Genomic DNA, 17,998 nt, shown 5'->3' on the forward strand with positions numbered 1-17,998 from the left:
ATCAGCTTTGAGGTTCTCTAAGAACCTCAATAATTGAATAAATTAGACAGAGACTGTCATTAAAGTTAGTAACATGCATTTTCAAGGACATTTGAAAAGTATTCTTTTCAGTACACCCAAGAGCATTTCTCCAAAGCTATGCAGCATGGCCTAGCATATAGGCAACCCAGGGGAATCAAGTCCCTAGCCCAGGCCTTGTTGGTGCGGGGCAAGTCCTTAGCCTCCCCCACATGGTTTCCTGTTCATATCAATGAGGGACCTGGACCTAGATGTTTTTTCATTTCAGGGCAGATGGATGCAGGGACAGGGTTTGGAATTGGTGAGCTGCAAGGCCCCGCTGAAGTTGGCCCTATGACTGAGGGGCTTTCAGAAGGCCTGGATGGCTCTGAGTTACATCTTGTGGCAGACTGGAAGACATCATCGTTAACTCCATGGCCTGGCTTGTGATGGGGAGAGAGTAGCTGACCATCAGCACCACCTTTGGGTCTACTGGGGGGTGGTTAGGAATTATTTGTTTTGCCTAGACAGACATGATGTAGGACTCAATTTCCATTTCCAGAGTACAAACTACAAATGAAAATTCTTCTTGTCCTTCAAATAACAAAAGCCACATAGGACTGAGGGCAGGTTGGGAGTGGGCTCATAATCTTGGCCTTCTCTTAATCCTAGAGGAGTTTTGTGTGGGAAACACAAACAGTTCCATTGGTTAAACATCAGAAGGTCCCTTTTTAGTGGGGCCACAATTGGGCAAAACACACAGCACTTTGAAACCTCTCAAGTGGAAGTACGTAGGTTTTAGCGAGTCACAAAAAAATAGGGAAACAACGCACAGTTTCCTGGGCTACTTCCCCATCTGAGTGATTACGTACCCAGAAATACAGCAGGGGTAGGGAGGGTGCTTCCCTGTGAGGAGGGAAAAGGTGTGTCCACCATTGCCCAGTCGGAGAGAGTGACACAAGCCTGGTTAGGAAATCCCTGGCTTCTGAGGATATAAATCCCTGCCCGGGGTTCTGAGCTTCCACGGAAGGTGAAAGTCAGGTCTGGCAGCCTTCCCTGGGCCAGAAACAACAAGGTGAAAGAATGTGGAGCAGCAGGTAAGAGGCTGGAGAGAGAGAGTGGACTAGGGAAGGAGAGTGGGAAAGTTCTGGGAGTCAGAACCTTTCGGGTATGTTTTTGGATGCCTGCTCACTCCTACTGTCCTTGGGCCTCAGGGGTCTCTTCTCTATGACCTTCTTCGCCTGTGTGAAGATGACCTTGACTTCTATGGGTTGGGTTCCCTGTCTGCCACTAAAGGGACTAGATCAGAGGGTTTCTAAGACCCTCCAATGATTTTAAGAGAGGCAAAAATGTGTGGAATACAACAAGAAATGGTTGGCTTGCCCTAATGAAGGCTGTGATAGGGGACTTATGCTTTTGTTGAATTTAAAGCTTTTCTGCTTTGGAAGGAACTGGCATTTTCTCCCATGACACATTTTCTGTTTTAGAGTCAACGTGGCTTTTCTAGTACCTTTCTCAGTGCAGCTGTACCAGTGCTTGCAGATACCTAAGGAGGAGCCAGAGAGAGGTGGTGAAGTGTGACCCGAGGATCCCGGGTTAGCGTTCAAGTTTCAGCTCTGCCTTTTATTAGTTCTATTATGATGTCACTTAGTTTTTTGTTTTTGTTTGTTTGTTTGTTTTTGCAGGGGCGGGGGAGTTTGTCTCTATGCTTCAGTTTCCCCTGAAGCATACACTATCTGTAAATAGTGGCCTTGAAGAAGAATCATGGGATTGTGGGCAGAGTAAGGGAATCTAGAAAAGCACATAGTGGTGTCTGGTTACCAGTTACTACCTACATGTAGTCCTACATCCTTTGGGGACCTTCCTTTTCTGAGTCCTACATCCTTTGGGGACCTTCCTTTTCTGGAAACTGAGTTCCTCAGGGGTTATCTACCCCTTAGTCCCAGCTCAGCTTCGTCTCTAGCCAGGTGTGATCTTAGTCAAGGTTCATCATCTGTTTCTTCCTCTGTAAACTGAGACAGTTGAGTGACCTGAACTTTTAACCTCCCAGTGTCCCAGCTCTGTGGTGGGATCCTGCCGGCTTCCCTCTCAGAGTCTACCTTCCCCACCAAGCTCACCTTCCTCTGACTGAATCACTCAACTCTCCTTCCCGAGGACAGTGGGTTTCTTTCCACCAGCCCATGTATAAGCCTCTATTACAGTCTTGTTTATTTTGTTTTAGTTTTTAAAAGGATTTATTCATTATGCATATAAGAACTGGGGTACAGGCCAGGGGTGTGGGGGTTGAGAGGATTCAGAAACAGAGTAAGGAACAGAACAGGCAGATCAACTGAAACACCTGCTGAGGGGAGCAACAGGCAAGACAGGAGAGATCAGCCACACAACATGGGTCATCTCCCTGGCAGTAGATCGAACTCAGTGATGCAGTGGCTGTGGACAGCTTCATGGTGCTGTGCTTTAACCCGTTGTGCCTTCGGGGAGGGCCCAGTCTTGTTGACTTGATTTATATCTTACTTTCCCATTTTTTAGTCTCTCTGGTCATCATAGAAGGCAAAAAACGAAGCTTGTTTAGTGGTTGAGGAAGCTATGAGCATATTCTTGACTCCATTTGCTACCAGTTGGCTGTTCCAGGCCTGTCCACAGGCCATCCCTTCCATCCCAACCTCCAAAGCCCAACTGTTGACAACACACACCTGAGTGATCCAGAAGGATCCCCACTCCCTATTCCCCCCAACCCCCCACCCCTGGATGGCTGTGTGGGGCTCAGGCAACAGCTTGAGAGAAGTGAGGCATACAGTTGTCTTTACCTGCCTTCTGTGAGGGGGACACTTGGTTATATCAATGGCCTTGTCAAAGGCTTCCAAACTCGTGTCTCCATCAGCATCACTAGAGGACTTTGCCAAACATAGGCTGTTGGATCCACCCAGAATTTCTGACTCAGTAGTTGTGTGAGACAGGCCTGAGAACTTGGTTTTCTACTATGTTCCCAGGTGATGCTGATGTTCTGGTCTGGGAACCACACTCTAAGAACCACTTCCTTGGGAAATAAAAAGAGGGTTCCGGGCCCTCCCTGGTGGCGCAGCAGGTTAAAGCACCGCACTGAGAATCTAAAAGCCACTTCCTCATGAGTTCGATTCCCGCCTGCCCCGGAGGTGACCACATGGCGTGGCAGACCTCTCCTGACCCCCCGCTGCTCCCCTCAGCAGTGTACTTGTCGATCTGCCTGTTCTGCTCCCCACTCTGTCTCTGGTGAATCCTCTCACCCTCCACATCTCTGGCCTATACCCCAGTTCTATATGAATAAATAAATAAATCTTTAAAAAAAAAAAAAAGAGGGTTCCTGTCCTATGAAGGAATTATTTTAAGATAAGAGACTTTGGGGGCCACTTTCAAGACAACTCACAGAGTTTCCATTGAGTTTTCCAGGAATGTTAGGGATGTGGCAGCCTGAAATAAGAAATAGTCAACTAACATGGAGAAATAGGAAATATAAATAGGACCAGGAGCATACGAGTAAATTAGTGTCTAAAACTTGACCTCAGCCTTCCTGCAATTTTGTTGTTCATCTACAAACGAGTGTTGCTTAAAGGAGGAGAGAGAAAGGAATCAGAAAGAGGTAAGAAAAGGATATAGAATGGCTGAGGTCAACTGAAGGACTTTCAAACCCAGTGGGGCCACAAGAAAAGCAATGATGCAGGCGATATTGAAACTCTGCTATTACAGAGTCCCTGTTCCAGTAGTGTTCAGATCTGAGCTGAATATCAGAAACATTCAGGAACTTAAAGAATTCCCATATCTAGAACAGATTGTATCAGAACTTTGAGAGGTGGGGTCTAGGCACCAGTGGTTCTTAGAGCTTGCCAAGAAATTCCAGGCATCAACAATACAGACAGCATTCCTCACTCCAGTCCTTAACCTCCTTACTGTCTCATACTTTAGAAACTTTGCAGGGACTTATTTTTTCCTTCAAAATTTGTACTCTGAATCTGATTGATCTTTATTTGATGATTCTTATTAGATGAATAAGCATTGACTTACCAGTCATATAAACAGGAAGGAAGTTTGTAAAGGACTGTGACACTTGTTTGTGGGCCAGAAGAGCCCAGTTTAAAATCTGGCTATTAACTCCCTGTGCAATTTATATACAAAACTTCATGTCTCCAGGCATTGGTTTCATTTATCAGGGGAAAGGAAAGATTAGAAAGCAGAGGTTCTTGCTGATTTTAAAAATCTCTGGAAATGACTCATGCTTCCCAAATGTTTCATGAGATGATAAGAGGGAATTTAAGAGTACTTGGACTCGATTGGGGATTTAAAGATTAGTGTATTCAAGGGAAATGCAGTAAGTCAAGTCTGTGAGGCTGTGAGTGTTATGGCCTCTGGCCAGTTATAATAAGCTTCTTCCTCAGAAAAGACATTCAGTGAAAAATAATGCCAACTTTCTAGATGAATAATACATATTTACAAGTTGAATTAACCTATAATCCCCAGACTGTGATTTGACAATTCCTGACAATATGGTACCCCAAACCCTAAGTTAAAGAGCCAAGTGTCAAATCCTGGTGCCACTCCTTCTATTTGTGTTTCCTTGGAGGAATTCTTTAATTTTGGTAAGCCTCAATATCTTCATGTTTAAATGAAAATAATAGTGGGTAGCTCATAAAATATTAGAAGAATTAGGCATATCAAGACTTAACCCAGTGCCTGGCATATAAGATGTTCAATAAGTGTCATCTAAGTTAACAGCCCTCAGCACCACCGTCATCTTCTCCATCACTGTCACCAGATTATGAGGTTCAGGCAGCAAAATTTAGAAACCACAGAGATTAAATATTATCTCTGTTTTTACACCATGTAGGTATCTACTACTTAATTCAAAGATAAACCAGTCTTAAAGATACATGCCCCTCAAGTCACCTCATGATGCAGAACCTTCACATGGTGATCAAACTTTATGCTCTTGATCAGGTTAAAAAGCACCTGGTGAGGTTTGGCTCCTATGACTGGTGAGCCGGTTTCTGAAGGGCAGTTCTGAACTTCGTAGAGGAATGTAGAACTGCGGATAGCAATCATGGTGGCCAAACAGTCTGCTTAAGTCTAGCAACCCATGCTAGAAGACTTTAGAATATTCAGGACAAGTTTCTTTTATTTAGGATCTAGGAAAAGTTAATATGAAGTTTTAGATGGAGCCTAACTTTTCTGGAGCTAATATTCATTGGACTTAACATTTACTTTCTTAAATGTCTGTGGGAGGCAAAATTCTAAGCTCCCACCAAACTCATGACTTCTATAATCCCCTCCCCCTGAACAAGAGGGTCTATATGACTATAATGCTCTGTTACTCCCACAGCTAGGTGACCTCAAATGGCAAAGATGAAGGAGTCTGCAGGTGTGATTTAGTTCTCCATTATTTGACTTGAAGGTAGTCAAAAAGAAGACCATAGGAAGCATCTTCTTGTTTCATAGGCTTTGAAGAAACAAACTGTCATGTTGTGGAGAGGGCGACATGATGGAAAATGATGAGTGGCCTCTTTGTGCCCCTAAGATTGACCTTGGTATATCAAGAAAGTGGGGGCCTCAGAATCGGAGTTCTACTGCAGAGCTCTGAGCTTTGATATCAGTCTGTGAAATCCGGAGTAGAAAGGCTCCATTCAGCTGAGCCCAGAAATCCTGTAACAAAGTGAGCTAATAAGTGGGCGTGGTTTTAAGTCACTGAGTTTGTAGAAAGTAGTTGCACGGCAACAGAAGGCAGATAGAATGTTCTGATTCTCTATTATTGTGCATTCTGGCCTAGTTATACTGAGACTATTAGCTAAAACTTGTTAGTAGTTTAATAACACAAGTTTATTTCTTCCTCGTGCTGTCACTGTCATGTGTCAGTAATATCACACCGTCATGGCACATCACAGCCACTTGAGGTCATTTGTAAAAGAGAACTGTCAAAGGCCATAAATTGGACTCAGACTGTCTACACCTTAGTGCTGACGTGGGAGGTAAGTGTTTCTCTTCTTTAAAAGAAGGAGAAACAGGGCCCTCCCTCGTGGTGCGGTGGGTTGGAGCATAGCACTGGGAGTCTAAGGCCACTTCAGCATGAGTTCAATCCCCGCCCGCCCCTAGGGTGATCCACAAGGCACGGCAGACCTCTCCTGACCTGCCCGCTGCTTGTTCAGGTGGCCTGTTCTGCTCCCCACTCTGTCTCTGGTGCATCCTCTTACTGCCCCTGCACCTCTGGCTTGTACCCCAGTTCTGTGTGCATAAATAAATAAATCTTTTTAAAAAAATAAAAGAAGTAGAAACAGATATGCAGGACCAAGTGAGTCCGTGGATGGCACCAGAGCTCAGTCTTCTAGCCAGGAGGGTTCAGGGCTTACAGTGCCAGGGAAAGAATGAGGCCTGGAAGTTAGGGTGCCAGCTTGGCCATTTGTGGCTCTGGAATAAATGCATGTCCTTTCCACTTCCGTTTTTGTAGCCCTTCCCAGTCAGGTGGCCCTGCCTCATGTCAGGTGTGGAGAGGAGGACTCCTGTGTGTGCCCTGCAGTAGAATAGGACCAGGTTGGTGACCAGGAGCTGTCTACCGCATTGTCGCTACGTCAGCTGGACGGAAGCGGGGTTTCAGGTCCCCGGGCTTCATGGTGATTTCGCCATCAAGGAGCAAGTTGGCTGAGATGTCCAAAAACTGAGAGAAGCCAGAGAGGGAAAGTATGCAAACAGAAAATTTGCCCCAGTCCCAGAGTAGAGCAAAAGTTTTCTTGATGAGATTTTTTTTTTTTTTTGATTCTGTGGAAAATCCAGGCTAAAGCCTGGTCTTGTGGTAAGAGATTTCCCCACATGGTATAAATAAAAATTGCTTTTTTCTTCTTTTGACATTTATCTGCTTAAGTGGACATACCGGACACAGGGCTGGGGCAAGCTGCTGCCTTCTGTGACACTCCCCCTACCTCAATAACAAACTATTGTAGGTGGGAATATTTTCCAGGAAAAAAAGATAATAAAGGAAAACTGTAGGCCAAAAAATTCAATAACCTAGATAGACTGGGCTAGACAGCCACATGACACATCACATATGATATGATTGGAGGTGGGGAGAACCCCCTCAGAGGTGTACCAAGACTTTTCAAGCACAAAAATAATTTGTGGACAACCCATCAAATGTTCTGTGGTACATTTTTCAACAAGAGCTGCCTCACATCTGATCATATTTTTCTTTGTATCTACCACTAACCTGTCAGTGTGAATGAAAATACTAGAATTCCATGGCAGGCTTTGAAGGCATGTGTGTGCGATTTGTGTTTACATGTTACTAAGCATACTTCTGTAATATGGATTTGTCCATATAAGTGTATTTTTTTTCAAGATTTCTTTATTTATGCATACAGAACTGGGGTATAGGCCAGAGGTGAAGAGGGTGAGAAGATTTACCATAGACAGAGTAGGGAGCAGAACAAGCAGATTGATGAGGTACACTGCTGAAGGGAGCAGCAGGCGGGTCAGGAGAGGTCTGCTGTGCCATGTGGGTCACCTCCAGGGCTGGACATTGAACTTGCACTGAAGAGGCTGCAGCTAGCTTGCAGTGCTGTGCGCTAACCCACCGCACCACCAGGGATTTTATTAGGGAAAGTCAAACACCTTTTTTAGTATAATAACTGCTGTTAGCTAAGTTATTGACTAAGTTCTCAGGCTGAGTGATGGGCCTTAGCAGGGGTTGGGCAGAATGCAGTCAAAGCTCTGAGCTCTCACTCAACTCATCCAGGTATGTATTCTTGAGGCAGTTATTTATCTCCCTGAATTTCTGGCATTCTATAATTTGCTGGCAACAGTGATCATTTGTGAGTGTGTGTTCATTGTGGCACTTTGCTGCCCTCCTTACATGTTACATGCCACTAGACCTCCTGTGCTGTGTGCCAGATTCCAGCCACTTCACCTGGCAGGCTGAGCCCACAGAAGCAGCAAAACCTGCCCACTCATAGTAATCCAACTGGCATGAAAGGGAGGCTGGACTCACACGTGTTGTCAGGCTCTGACATCCACATACTGTTCACATAACTCCCAGGACTGTTGAAAGGTCCAGGTAGACTTCTGAATTTTCTCCCAAGGTAGAATTTGGTCAATGTGTAGAGGTGAGAGGGGGGTAAATTTGATTTCAAAGTGACAGTGAAGTTTCTAATGGTGAGTACATCCTAGGCCTGGAAGTGTCCCTCTCAGGAGGAGTAACCTTGACTATCCTGTGGAGGCTGCTGGGTTTGAGAAAACTATTTGGGTGGGCTGCCAAGTTCGTGACTTCTGGGGACTTCTCTAGCTCTGGGATCTGATATTTCTACAAAGCAGAAAACAAGTACGAAGACTGAAGATTACACAGACTCAACTTTGCACCCTCCTTTATCATTCCATTAGTTCTGTGGCCTTGGGTAAGTTACTTAATGTGTCTGAATCTGCTTCCAATTTTTCCTGCTTGTAGGTGGATGATGAGCACTATGACTCAGGAGCTTTGCCCTTTAGAGTGGTGCTGAGCAATGCGTTCTGCTTATGCAAAGATCAGTCATAGGATTTGAATCTTGGTGGATTTGCAGTGGAGAGGCATTTTGGAAGAGGTTGGCAACTGTTCTGGGCTAGAGGAGTCATCTGGTGGGTTAGCCTGCAGGAGGGCCTAAAGCACAAGGCAGGTGAAGGTTGTTCTTTGGCTGCAGGCCCAGGCTGCAGGGGGCTTTCGGTAACTTAGGCTTTACCTGGAGTGGAAAGTGTGAACAGTAGATTCCAGCGCAGTGGATTTCAGTGAGTGAAAGATGAATTGGGTCAATCTATCGAGATGTCATTACTTTATGGTTCTTGGGACAGAATTTGATTGGGTTCAAAAGTTTTGACAGGAAAAGGGTGATTTTAGAGAGGACACTTGTTCCAGGAAGTAAAATATACAGAGAGTATGTAGATTTTGGTGGAACCAAGTTTTAACCTCTCCAAGTATGTTCCTTGGAGATTCAACCCAATGTGGCTCCATGCTGGTTCTGCCACTGATGGGCCTCCAGTAAGCCTGAGCACCAGGAGGGTCAACAATGTGGAGGTGCTGAGCTTCAAGCATACGAGAAACCACCTCACCACGCTACTCTGAATTCCCTTAAATGGGGTGAGGGCTGGGAGTGGGGAGGAGGAGGCTAGCTTCTCTCTCTTCTAGCACAAGAATCTTTTGTGGACAACCCATCAAGATTCTGCAGTACCTTTTCCAACAAAAGTTGCCACAAATCCAGTCATCTCTTTCTTGTATCTGACCCTATAAGGTCTTCCCTGTTCCCCAACTCTTAACTTTCTGCACATTCCAGTGAGTTCGTTCTAATACTTTTTATATTGTTTCAGCTTCAAATTTGAAAACATTTCTAAATTTTCTGTAAATATTTATTTTCCCATGGATTTCAGAAGCTATTTTTACAACATGTGTGGAAAACATGTTTATGGGAAACATGTTTAAGCTTTTAGGAATCTGATTTTAAAAATTGGAGGTGATTAAGTGAGATGCATAAACCCCATAGCTATCTCATGTCATTAATATTCAAGACCTGCCCCTTGTTTTGTGTTTTGGGTGACTGTATCACCTGACTCATCAGTGAAGAGTTCTCTAGAAACTTCCAGAAACAAGGTGGGGATGGGACAGAAATGCTTGCTTTTCATGGTGAACTAAAGCCAGATATATTCAACTTCTCAGCACAGAGAAAGAATGAACTGCTGCTACACAACACAACAGGGAGTGAATCTCACACAAATGTAGTAACAAAGAAACCAGACATGGAAGAGCACCTTATTTCAGGATACTCTTGAAAGAACAGACACACTCATTCATAGTAGTAAAAGTTACGTAATGGTTACTTATCTTGGGTGGGTAAAGCATTTCCCGGGAATAGACAAAAGGGAGCTTTGGAGATGCTGGAAATGTTCTTTATCTTGGTCTGGGTTCATTAAACTGTACACTTAAGGTTTTGAGGACATTTCTGTATGTAAGTTTGAATTCCATCTCCAAGGTGTTCTCACTCTACTTTCTGTGAAATTCTCTCAGGTGTTTCATACAGAGCAGTTGATTCTCTGTCATTGTTGCTGAGTATTGAATGGATGCAGCGCAATTAGCCTTTTATTGTTGTTGGGCTTCTAAACAGATTTAGAAAGAATTATGTTGATTTTTGAGACCCAAAATGGACATGTTATTTCTCACTAGCAGATTTTACTTACTAAAATACATATTAGAAATACATAGTAGGAAAAAACAGACCAAATATATTCAAATTCAGTATAGAAAAAACTGTTATGCCTCTTAAGTACTTAACAACTCATTTCTGGAGCTATAGTTCACTGATTTTGTGGGCTATTTGGAGTCTAAAATATTGATGGGTAAAGCGTGACGACAGCTCTTGGAGAGCTAGGGAAAGAGGCAAGGAGCGAGAGAGAGAGTGAGAATAAAGCAAATGGAGCAAAATATTAACAATGAGTGAACCTAGGTGAAATAATACTAGTGTTATACTGCTCTTTCAACTTTGCAGTATAGTGGAATTTTTTTTTTTTAAAAGATTTATTTATTTGTGCATACAGAGCTGGGGTACAGGCCAGAGGTGCAGGGCTGTGTGAAGCTTCACCAGAGACAGAGTGGGGAGCCGAACAGGCCGACTGACAAAGTACACTGCTGAGGGGAGCAGCGGGTGGTCAGGAGAGGTCTGCCGTGCCGTGTGGGTCACCTCCGGGGCAGGCGGGGATCGAACTCATGTGGAAGTGGCTTTAGCTTCTTAGTGCTGTGCTTTAACTTGCTGCGCCACCAGGGAGGACCCAAAATCTAGTGGAATTTTTAAGAATTCAATTAAATAGGCGGGCTAGATGTGCATGCTGCGCAGAAGGTAGGTGTCTAGTGACGGGAGACGTGAACAGTTCCCCGTGGCTGCACTGGTGCAGCTCTGCCTGTCTGGCTCCACGTTGCACCCTCAGCTCTTCCCACCTCACTGTTCCTTCTCCTCCCTAAACTCTTCACCCTTTTTCTGTTGTTTTCCTAGCCTTGATCTTCATCCTTTTCCTCTGTTTTCTTTCATTGACTATGGTGCAACACAGCTATTCGATACTAAACTATGGGCAGCAGTGTAACTCAGAGGTGTGGAATGAGCTCCTCTTGACATTTCCTCCTTCCAGGACAAGGGTCAACTCCTATTTAAGTAGAAATGTCAAGTTATCTGTAATTTAAACATAAATTTAACGAAAGTGGGCAGGAGGGATAGCTATTTTGCTGCAAAACTTTTTTTTTTCCCCCTCAAGGCCTGCCAAAGACTATTTCCCACATGATGGCAATCTTCGTTCCAACTTTTTTGAGGTTGTAGTGATTGGAAATGATTGCTACTATGTGGTTGTGGTTTAATTATCTGAAAACCATTTCCTGGCGAGGTCCGAGTAAAGCTGCTATTTTGCTGAAGTCCAGGGAACGAGACCAAGACAATTCCCTTGGCCAGGGACACCCTGGGGAGGGTGGGGGTGTGGTGGATGGGAAGTGGCTATGGAGGCTGAAACAGGTTAGGATTTTGTTCCACTGGGACAGGATCCTCACTGGAACATCTCTACTTCTCACCCTGACTGGACTCGTGAATTTGAGAAGAAGGCTCGTGTTCCACTTAGTTGCATCATCCAAAGAAGAAAACAATGAGACTAGATTTGAAGCTCTGCTAGCTCTGTAGCTCTGGGAAGCTTTAGCTAGCTGTTGCTCTTGAGAGGACATGGCCAGACTTTCTGGTGGAAAAGCAATTTTAGATATGATTGCAAATCTTCACATCATTTGAGGCATAAGCCTGAATCTGTACTTTGGGGGAGGGGGAATGGGTGCTTTCATCTGACTGTAGAATGAACAGTTTCTCTTGCCTTTGATTAATTGGAACCAATTAGAGAAATAGTTTACTTGAAACAAGTGAGTATCAGAAAGATGACCACTGAGAAAAGAATACTGATAGTACCTGCTAAGACTCACCCCCCAGGCCCCTGGCCCCCTGTTAAAAACTGTAGAAAGGGCCCTCCCTGGTGGCGCAGCGGGTTAAAGCACAGCACTGAGAAGCTAAAGCCACCTCCACATGAGTTCGATTCCCGCCTTCCCCGGAGGAGACCACATGGCGTGGCAGACCTCTCCTGACCTGCCTGCTGCTCCCCTCAGCAGTGTACTTCATCGATCTGCCTGTTCTGCTCCTCACTCTGTCTCTGGTGAAGCCTCTCGCTGCCCCTGCACCTCTGGCCTATACCTCAGTTCTGTATGCATAAATAAATAAATCTTTAAAAAAAAAAAAAACTGTAGAAAGGCCACAGACTCAGGTTTGTGGTGCTGCAAAGGAAGCACACATGAAAGCAGGTGGTGCAGGATGAGAGGATAGCTTCGTGAGACCCCGTAAAACTCAAGTTCTTCTCTTGTCTCCTCACCCTTTCAACAGATGGCCAGTACGTTGTGATCCACAATGGCAGCTAAGTGCAGCAACTGTAGCTACTGAGCCAGCAGGAAGGAAGACTGGGGAGAATTTTTAGCCTTTTAAGGAGACTTGAATAGACAGCCTGGCAGGATCATGCAACATGTCCACTTATCTTTGGTTGGCCAGTTTTGTCACATAACCACCTCTAATGGCAAGGGAAAATAGGATTGTAGCCTGTGTGGAATGATAAGGTCTCCAGTTAAGAGTTAAGGATTCTGTCATTGAGGAGAGATACTAGATGAGGAAGTGAGAAGCATCTGTCACAGAGAGTAAATCAGTCGTCTTGAGTTTGAACTTTAACCTTTGCTTGCTAACTGTAAGGTATTAGTTAAACACGTTGATCTCTTCTGACATTGTACACTTAACAGGCTGTTCACATCATGGGGGGAACGAAACAGTGAGTGTTCAGTATTTAGCACAGTAGCTGTATTGCTACACTAGTTCCTATAGCAGCGTTGCTGATGCCACTCGTTTATTCCAACAAGTGACCTTGGTTATATACAGTAGATTTACTCCTACTTCTTTCATGTCTTTGCTGGAGAACTAGTGATTCTGGCTGAGACGAATACAATTGGAGACATGATGAGCTAATGCACATTCTTGATCCGTTCTTTACACTGGCCAAGTGGCCTGGGACTCCAAGGGAGGATAGGGGTAATGTTACAGAACATACTTTTGTTTCAGACATTTATGAAGCCCATGTAGCTGAGGGAACATATCAAATCCTTCACTACCCAATTTGGCTTCTCAAGAGAGGCGGAGCTCCCTGTGGAAGCGGCTCTGCATCTGTGCTTCCAGTGGTTTCTGAACATTAGACTGAGGGGCGTTTCTACAGCTCAAGTGTCACTTCCTTAGTTTGTCAACCCTGCCCTGGCCAGTTAGGAGTCATCTTGGTTTCTGTGAGCGATTTATAACGATACCTGTCCGGGAACAGGGGACAACCAAGATTCCTACAAGGGCATCGGTGACAGATTTTTTTTCTGGATTCATGTGTCACTCCCAACTCTGGTAGACTTTCAGACAAACATCCCTGGTACATTCTGGAACAGGGCATAACCTAGGTCATGATGGCTATGAATAAGTCTGGACTTCTCAAAGCTGTCATTCCCGTGGGGAGTCAGACAAGATACAGGCGTGGCCACCCGTGTGGCATGTTTGCTCACATTTCTCAGCCTGCCTGTGTAACCTTGCAGCCCTTCCCACTAGATGTGGGGGTTATTTTCCCACACCACTGCTGGCAGTTTTGGTCACATGACTTACTCTGGCCAATGGAATGTGGGCAGACAAGGGTGACTTTCTTCTGAGCAAGGCCTCGATGCTTTTGCCCACATTTTTTGTGACTTTGCCATTGCACGAGATCATCTCCCGGGTAGCTCACCAGTCCAAGCAGGAAGAGGGACACATGGTTGGATCCCACCTAAAATGTGGAGCTAAGCCTAAGTCAGATAATTTGGAGCTCAGCTGATTTCCTCCTGACCGCAGAGCTGTGAACCAGAATAAATGTTATTTTAAGCCTCTTGGTTTTGGCATGATTTGTGAAGCAGCCTTGTTGTGATTATGGTTAGTTGATACAATAGCTGATTGCAATGTGGTATATGGAGAAGACCTTTAATGGAAAGGAACTTGAATACAATGAATGTACAATTCAGAAGAGATAAAAGTCTCTAAATCAAACACCCAAGTTACCCATGCCCTCATGGGTAAAAGTCCACCCAAATGGGATTGGCTCAGAGCAAGGCCCAAAGGCCCACCCCAAGTCTAAAGCACCTCCCGCGGGGACCCATAGAACAGGCTCAGAAACAGCCAGACAACTCTGGGAGGAAAAGAGCAAAGTCAAAATCAAGAGTTTTTGGCTGCCATTGGTAGCCTCCCCACAGGTCTCTCACTCACATCTGTTTCAACCAGTCCAGACCAATAGGCAAACGTAGCTTCTTCACATGTCTCTCTGCCTCCTTCAGGTCTCCTGGCTCTCCATCCTTTCTTCCTCCATCCCCTCTCCAGCTTCTTCCCTCCTGCTCAGCTCCACCCTCATTTGGGTGGGGCAGGGAACACAGACACTCCCCTTATCCTGGGGACCACCCTCTAACAGGCTCCAGTGACCCCTCTGTCTTTTCCTTTAGACCACCAGGACCTGAGCTGTCTACTTCCTGTGTCCTCCGGAAGTTGTCAGAAACAATGTTTATCTTGTTCATGCTGGTAATGGGTGTTTCTGCTTTTGTTCTTCAGCCTGCAGAACCCAGAGGTAAGAAGTGATTTTTTTTTACTGGAAAGGGCCTGCCAGCAGCCTCTCTGGGGAAAGCACTTGTTTATCTAGTGAGGTTTTTGTTATCAGAAAGTAAGATGTGCCTATTCACACCTTGAGAAGCAACAGATGGTTCCTCTTACCCACCTTCTTGGGTGATTACTACACACCCCTCATTCCTAACTAAAGTGTGAAGCCAGGGTGCTTTTTCCTTAATCGGAGGTGCCTTTGGATTTTAATCATCAATCCCATCAGAAATAAGCCTTTTCTATCTGTACATATCTAGGATCTGCTTATAATGACAAAGTGTTAACAAGTGAAAAATACGGTCAAATTTTTAAACTGTTTTTTTCATCATCATGTGAACCGGATTCACTTTTTCCACAGCATGAAAATTGGGATTGATAATAGCCCTGAAGTTATCTGGTAGTTTGGAACTCGTAACAGTAGGACTTACAGGGCCCCTAAGGTGCAAACCATGGTTTTAGAGGCACAAGGCAGAGGGCAGTCCTGCAGCAGGACCCAAAGACTGATGGCAGTTTCTCTGCCCACCAGTGACTGCAGGAAATTGCCAATTTCATGGCAAGCATTTCAAAAGTTACTTCAAAGTGGAAGGGGAACCTGTGATCCTGAGGTGCCCCCAGGTGCGAAGTTGGTGGTGGGACTCGGCCACCACCCACATCACCTTGACCTGGCGTAAAAACGATTCTGCTGGGATGATCCCAGAGGAACAGACACGAGTGCGGGTGCAGGATGGTGCGCTCTGGATGCTGCCAGTCTCACAGGAGGACTCTGGTACCTACATCTGCACTGTCAGGTAAGCGTCTCTAGGAGAGGGGAGGAGACAGGCATAGGCAGAATGGGCTTGGCGTAGTTCTTCAGCTGTGGCCTGGATCTCAAACTCACTGCTCTGGTGAGAATCTACCTGAGATGCTGCATGCTTCGGAGAGCCTAGACGCCTACCGAGATCCCCCTCCCAGGCCATGTCAAGGCTGCCTTATTTCCTGTGTTGAAGAGTTTGTTCAAACATCACCTTTGTGAAGAGCTCCTTTTGAGCCACTTGACTTAAAGCAGCACTTATGTCGGGCGCCTTCCTCACCCTGCTCTTCATTTTCTTTATCTGACATGCACATGTTAGGGATTTAATGTTTGTTTGCCCCTTTACACGGTGAACCCCAGGGGGATAGGGGCTTGGTGGGCTGGGTCACTGCTGAAGCCCTAAGGCAGGGATATAAGAAGTAGATCAAGAATACTGATTGGAGTTTAGACCTGATGAATGGGTCAGTCCAATATCTTGCTGTGCAGGTGAGGAACTCAAGCTCACTTTAATGTTCTCCCACTTGGAGGTTGGGGGGGGGGGAGGAAGCTGTAGCTGAAACTCTCAGCACCTGACACGGCCTAATCCTGCTTATATATTTTGTCCTGTTGTTTTGCCCCCTTTAATTGTGCTAATATTTATGGGATTTACCATTTTAGTCCCTAACATTTTTCTTTCTTTCTTTTTTTTTAATATTTATTTATTTATGCATACAGAACTGGGGTACAGGCCAGAGATGCAGAGGATTCATCAGAGACAGAGTGAGGAGCAGAACAGGCAGATCGATGAAGTACACTGCTGAGGGGAGCAGCGGGCGGGTCAGGAGAGGTCTGCCACGCCATGTGGTCACCTCCGGGGCAGGCAGGGATCTAACTCATGTGGAAGTGGCTTTAGCTTCTTAGTGCTGTGCTTTAACCTGCTACGCCACCAGGGAGGGCCCTCTTTCTTTCTTTTTAAAGATTTATTTATTTATTCATACAGAATTGGGGTACAAGCCAGAGGAGCAAGGGTGGTGAGAGGCTTCACCAGAGACAGGGTGGGGAGCTGAGGGGAACAGTGGGTGGGTCAGGAGAGGTCTGCCACGCCATGTGGGTCACCTCCAGGGTGGGAATTGAACTTGTGCTGCAGGGCTTGTGGCCAGCTTGCAGTGCTGTGTCCTAACCTGTTGTGCCACCAGAGAGGGCCCCCTATAACATTTTTCTATTGAAGTAACATTAGTTTATAATATTATATATTTTAGGTGTATAGATATCTGTACACTACAACCTCCACCAAAAGTCTAATTTCCACCCACTACCATATAATCTACTTTTTTTTTTTTAAGATTTATTTATTTATTCATACAGAACTGGGGTACAGGCCAGAGATGCAGAGGGTAAGAGGATTCGCCAGGAACAGAGTGGGGAGCAGAACAGGCAGATTGGCGAAGTACACTGCTGTGGGGAACAGTGGGCGGGTCAGGAGAGGTCTGCCGCACCATGTGGATCTCCTCCAGGGCGGGGATCAAACTCATACTGAAGTGGCTTTAGCTTCTTAGTGCAGTGCTAACCTGCTGCGCCACCAGGGAGGGCCCTAATCTACCCTTTTGACTACTGTTTTGTTCCTATTGTCTCAGGCATTTTAAGTCTTTTTAAATGTACAGTTCAGTACAGTTCACCACCAGTCATCTTCAGAATTCTTTTTCATTACCCCAAACTGAAATTTTATATTCATTAAATGATAATTCCTCCCCACCACTCTAGCCACCACTCTATCTCTCTGAATTTGACAGCTTTAGGTATCTCATATGCATAAAACTATATAATAGTTGCCTTTTTGTGATTGGCTCTTTTCACTTAACCTCCATGTTGTTTTCATCCATGTTGTTGCATGTGTCAGAATTTTCATCTTTTTTAAGGCTGAAGAATATTCCACACACTTTTTGTTTAACCATTCATTCACTGATGGCCACTAAGACTGCTTCTGTCTTTTGGCTATTATGAATAACACTGCTATGAACATGGTTGTACAGATATTTGTTTATTTCTCTCTCTGCTTTCCTTTCTTGTTGGAGACCAGCTCCAACTATTGAGGTGTCTGGAGGCAGGACCCTAAGGTGGGAAGGCGTCGGCAAGTGGAGATTCCTAAAGAAGGGGGGAAGGGGAGCGAGGAAGACACGGGAGTCAGAGTTGGGTGCAAGTCTCCCTGCTCTGCCTTCAGCAGAGGTTTATTTTATACATTAGGAGCAAGCAGTGGGATGACATCAGCACAGGAACTGTGCTGAGAGATTACAATTATCTTTTTTTTTTTTTTTTAGGAACAGTTTATGGTCGTATTGCCCTTTAGCTGAGATATAACATTCCAAAATCAATCAAGGTTAAAAACAGGTACATAGGTGCACAAAGTTTATGACTAATATTACTATAGTGGAGATCAACTAAGATAGAAGTCCCTTAAACCTTATCTACTACTTAATGGGTTTTTGTTTTTCTGCCTGAATCA

The 17,998-nt window shown here is 45.0% G+C and overlaps 1 protein-coding gene across 4 annotated transcripts in view; it reads left to right on the forward strand.

Moving 5' to 3' along the window:
• Positions 1-17,998, forward strand: part of IL1R2 (interleukin 1 receptor, type II) — a 64,157-nt gene that overhangs the window by 26,962 nt on the left and 19,197 nt on the right. For 2 of the 4 annotated variants that reach the window (XM_004686178.2, XM_012727323.1), the window contains exons 1-3: positions 1,036-1,094; positions 14,579-14,700; positions 15,256-15,517. In XM_004686178.2, coding sequence (XP_004686235.2) covers positions 1,081-1,094; positions 14,579-14,700; positions 15,256-15,517 — 398 coding nt within the window. In that variant the 5' untranslated portion in view covers positions 1,036-1,080. Of the gene's footprint in view, positions 1-1,035; positions 1,095-14,578; positions 14,701-15,255; positions 15,518-17,998 lie in introns of those variants that run through there. The other 2 variants (XM_012727321.1, XM_012727322.1) reach the window with 1 other exon arrangement.

Source organism: Condylura cristata, unplaced genomic scaffold, assembly GCF_000260355.1.
Source record: "Condylura cristata isolate star-nosed mole 26May11 unplaced genomic scaffold, ConCri1.0 scaffold00020, whole genome shotgun sequence".
Lineage (NCBI taxonomy): Eukaryota > Metazoa > Chordata > Mammalia > Eulipotyphla > Talpidae > Condylura > Condylura cristata.